Source organism: Mandrillus leucophaeus, unplaced genomic scaffold (assembly GCF_000951045.1).
Source record: "Mandrillus leucophaeus isolate KB7577 unplaced genomic scaffold, Mleu.le_1.0 Scaffold70, whole genome shotgun sequence".
In the NCBI taxonomy this organism is placed as follows: Eukaryota; Metazoa; Chordata; class Mammalia; order Primates; family Cercopithecidae; genus Mandrillus; species Mandrillus leucophaeus.
The window spans coordinates 3,376,410-3,381,027 of NW_012107586.1; the positions used below are offsets into that span (position 1 = coordinate 3,376,410).

The window sequence follows — 4,618 nt, forward strand, 5'->3', positions numbered from 1 at the left end:
AGTAGCTGGGATTACAGGTGTGTGCTGCCATGCCTGGCTAATTTTTGTATTTTTAGTAGAGACGAGGTTTCACCATGTTGGCCAGGCTGGTCTCAAACTCCTGACCTCAAGTGATCCCCCAGCCTCGGCCTCCCAAAGTGCTGGGATTGCAGGCATGAGCCACGACGCCCGGCCTGGTTCTCAGATTTTTATCATGCATAAAAGTCTGGGAACTGGGGGCAGGGAGTAAGGGGGGAAGCATATTAAAATGCAGATTCCAAGGCCCTATTCCCAAATATTCTGGTTTATAGACTAAGAATTGGCACCTAGGAATCTGCATCTTTTAAATCTTATTTTAAAAAGGTAATTTCATGTAGTTAGTCCATGGACTACACTTTGAGAAAGAATGCTGTCTCTACACACCATCACCCTTGGGGTCCCTTCTCTAGGTAGAATAACTACAACTCCTTTGGTCTTTCAGTGAGTTAACAGAAATGTATTTAGGCCGGGCGCAGGGGCTCACGCCTGTAATCTCAGCACTTTGGGAGGCCGAGGAGGGTGGATTGCTTGAGCCCAGGAGTTTGAGACTAGTCTTGGTAACATGGGGAAACCTCATCTTTACAAAAAATAAAAAACAGCCAGGAGTGGTGGTATGTGCCTGTGGTCCCAGCTACTCAGGACGCTGAGGTGGGAGGTTGGTTTGAGCCCAGGAGGCAGAGGTTGCAGTGAGCTGAAATTGTGCCACTGCACTGCAGCCTGGGCAACAGAGTCAGACCCTGTCTCAAAAAAAACCCCTGCCCCTCCGCAGTCCCCCCACCCCCCAAAAAAGGAAATGTATTTAGCCTTTAGGCCTGGGACATGGGAATATGAAATCAAAACCTTTGCTTTGAGAAGTTCACAGGCTTACAGAGGGAACAAGACAGAGCTAACTCTGAGGAATGTGTCCAGAATTCAAGAGTAAGTTCACAAGCACACTGGGGTATAATCAACAGATGGTCAAAACTTACGGCACTCAGGAAACCTTTCTTGGTGGACTGACAGTACAGACTGGCACGTATAGATAGGTCAAGGTTAAGTGACTTTATAGATGACAATTTCACAAGAGGTAAGAGAGACGGTCACAAATATCCAGGCTAGATCTCAAACTCTGGGGGAAGCCATGGGAAAGTTAATGAATCATTAAAGAAAAGAGTCATTTTTCACCAATGGACTTTGGTCAGAACAGACCACTAAGCTCTATGTTGCGTGTGTGTTTTTTTGGGTTTTTTTTTTTTTTTTGAGGAGTCTCTGTTGCCCAGGCCCGGAGCGCAGTGGCATGATCTCAGTTCACTGCAACCTCCACCTTCCAGGTTCAAATGATTCTCCTACTTCAGCCTCCTGAGTAGCTGGGATTACAGACGCCCACCACCATGCCTGGCTAAGTTTTGTATTTTCAGTAGAGACGTGGTTTCACCATGTTAGACAGGCTGGTCTTGAATTCCTGACCTCAAGTGATCTATCCACCTCAACCTCCCAAAGTGCTGGGATTACAGGCGTGAGCCACCATGCCCGGCCTATGTTGTGTTCTTATGAGTGTATGTGTGGCAGGGTGGGGTGGGACATGGGAGGCTTCTTGGAAGGTGGTGCCCTAGAGACTTCAGAGAGAAAGGCAGCCTGGGAGGTAGCTGTACACCAGCTAAGTAACCAGTGGTTTCCTTTTCTTTCCTAGGAGGTCACAAGCTCGAAAGTGGACGTGTTCAATGCTAACAGCAACCTCAGTTCTGGGCCTCGGCCCATCTTCCCCCTGGAGCAGCTAGTGAACAAGCCTGTAGAGGAGCTCCCCGAGGGTGTGGATCCCAGCAGGAAGGAGGTAGGTCAGACCCTCAAAGGAGGACAAATAAGTCCATTTGTTGGACCACCATAGTTGACTCTCAGATTTGGCCCTACAGGTGACTAGGTGCTGGGGATGAACAAGACAGATGGGATCCTGCCTTCATACCAGCTTGTATCTCAGGAGGAGAGAGATCAGAGAAGCCTGGTTACACTATTATTTAATTTAAGGGTTAAGTGCCAGAAAGTGAAGTACAGGAGCTGTGAAGAGTATTACAAACAGGGCCGGGTGCAGTGGCTCATGCCTGTAATCCCAGCACTTTGGGAGGCTGAGGCGGGTGGATCACCTGAGGTCAGGAGTTTCAGACCAGCCTGACCAATATGGTGAAACTCCATCTCTACTAAAACTATAACAATTAGCCAGGTGTGGTGGTGTACACCTGTAATCCCAGCTACTCGGGAGGCTGAGTCATGAGAATTGCTTGAACCTGGGAGGTGGAGGTTGCAGTGAGCCAAGATCATGCCACTGCATTCCACCCTGGGCAACAAAGTGAGACTGTCTCAAAAAAAGAAAAAGAAAAAAAGGTATTACAAAGAGGAGCCTGATTTAGAGATTTCCTTCTGAAAGATAAACCGGAATTATTGAGGCAAAGTAAGTTAGTTCTGGAGAAGGGACAGCTAACATGAAGCCCAAAGGCAAGGAATAAAAATGGGGGCAAAACTGTAAGATAGCCAGAGTGGCTGTGGTGTGCAGAGCCAGGGAGGGAGGCAGGGCTGAACTGGCAGTGCCTTCTACCCCAAGTTAAGGATCGTATCATGTATCCTGGCAGTGAAGGGGAGTATCATTATGGTTGAAGCAGCAGAGTGACAGACTTACACTGGGCTGGGCACGGTGGCTCATGCCTGTAATCTCAGCACTTTGAGAGGCCAAGGCATGCGGACCACCTGAGGTCAGGTGTTCGAGACCAGCCTGGCCAACATAGTGAAACCTCAACTCTACTAAAATTACAAAAATAGCCGGGCGTGGTGGCTTGTGCCTATAATCCCAGGTACTTGGGATGCTGAGGCAGGAGAATCACTTGAACCCAGGAGGTGGAGGTTGCAGTGAGCCGAGATTTCACCATTGCACTCCAGCCTGGATGACAAGAGTGAAACTCCGTTTCAAAAAACAAAACAAAAAAATAATAATAATTACAGCCGCTCATTGAACAAAAGCCTGGAAGGTGGCAAGGGCAGCCATAGGAACACCAGTTAGGAGAGACAGCGTAGCTGCTCTCAGGCTGATAGGTAGGTGGGAATCTAGAATAGGTCATGGTGGAGAGAAACATTTAGGAGGTAAAATCAACGATATTTGGTAATTACTGGATAAAGAGTATGAGAGAAGAGAAAATAGCATCATTCTCCACGATAGAAAACTGGATCAGGCTGAGCTTAGTTTAGTGGTAGCTACATCCTTTGAGGTTTAGATACATGTTCAGCGGGCAGGCAATTCAGAGGAACACCAGGGCAGAGATATGAATTTAAGACTCATCAGCACATGGTCCATGCGGTAACTGTGGTTAGCACAGCAAGAAGAGCTTGTTCAAAACACTTTTTTGTGTGCGTGTGAGGAATGGAGTTTGGGGCTGGACACTTTTTTTTAATTTGAGATAGGGTCTCACTCTGTTGCCCAGGCTGGAGTGCTGTTGCAATCATGGCTTACTGCAGCCTCAACTTTCTGGGCTCAAGTGATCCTCCCATCTCAGCCTCCCAAAGTGTTGGAATTACAGGTGTGAGCCACAGCACCCAGCCTAAGAACACATTTCTAATATTCATTCCCACTTCACGAAGATCCAAAATAGGCTGCCAATCTAGCTTAGGGGTATTGAGAGGAGAGATAATATACTCTATATAAGTCAAAAAGTAGTCTTACAAATGAATCAAGGGATCACAGAAGAGAGATACCTAGTTTCTCTCTCAGAACATAAAAGTCTGTTAAGGGTTTCGACTCGATATAAAGTGTTTTGTTCCCAGAGAATTTCAATTCTGCCTTTTACCTTAGAGAGCACATTCCTGTGTTCTCTCCTGGTTCTCTCATCTGTGAGGTTGCTGGGAGGTTAGGAGGCACATGTGTCCTCACTGTAACATTGGGATGATCCCAGTATGATGACAAGGTAAGCCCAGCCCTTGGTACATAGTACTCTACAAATGAAAGCTGTTATTATCTCCTGTTCTACACCTGAGAAAACTGAGATCCAGAGAGATGAAGTGACTTGCCTAACATTACTAGTTAGTTGCAAAGCCAGAGCTAGAACCAGGCCTTTGGAGTCCCACTGTTACCATCACGCCATGCAGCATAAAGGAAGTATTTCTTTCTTTCTTTCTTTTTTTTTTTTGAGATGGAGTCTTGCTCTGTCGCCCAGGCTGGAGTGCAGTGGCGTGATCTCAGCTAACTGCAACCTCTGCCTCCCAGGTTCAAGTGATTCTCCTGCCTCAGCCTCCAAGTAGGTAGGATTACAGCCACACACCACCACGCCTGTCTAATTTTAGTATTTTTAGTCGAGACAGGGTTTCCCCATGTTAGCCAGGCTGGTCTCAAACTCCTGACCTCAGGTGATCTGCCCGCCTTGGACTCCCAAAGTGCTATTACAAGCATGAGCCACCACGCCTGGCCAATAAAGGAGGTATTTCTAAAGGAGGGCAGCCAATGTTATTGAACCAGAGGATTGATGGAAGGCAGAAATGGATTACTAATTTTAAATGGACAGACTCAAGACAGCCCCATCATGGTAGAAGCAAAGAAGGCTTAGATTCTTTTTTAAAAATCAGTTTTCTGTAGCGTTTTTTTTTT

At 46.8% G+C, this 4,618-nt stretch overlaps 1 protein-coding gene across 1 annotated transcript in view; it reads left to right on the forward strand.

Moving 5' to 3' along the window:
* VIL1 (villin 1) overlaps nucleotides 1-4,618 on the forward strand; it is a 31,585-nt gene that overhangs the window by 20,060 nt on the left and 6,907 nt on the right. The window contains exon 17 of the mRNA XM_011964689.1: nucleotides 1,688-1,828. Coding sequence (XP_011820079.1) covers nucleotides 1,688-1,828 — 141 coding nt within the window. The remainder of the gene's footprint in view (nucleotides 1-1,687; nucleotides 1,829-4,618) is intronic.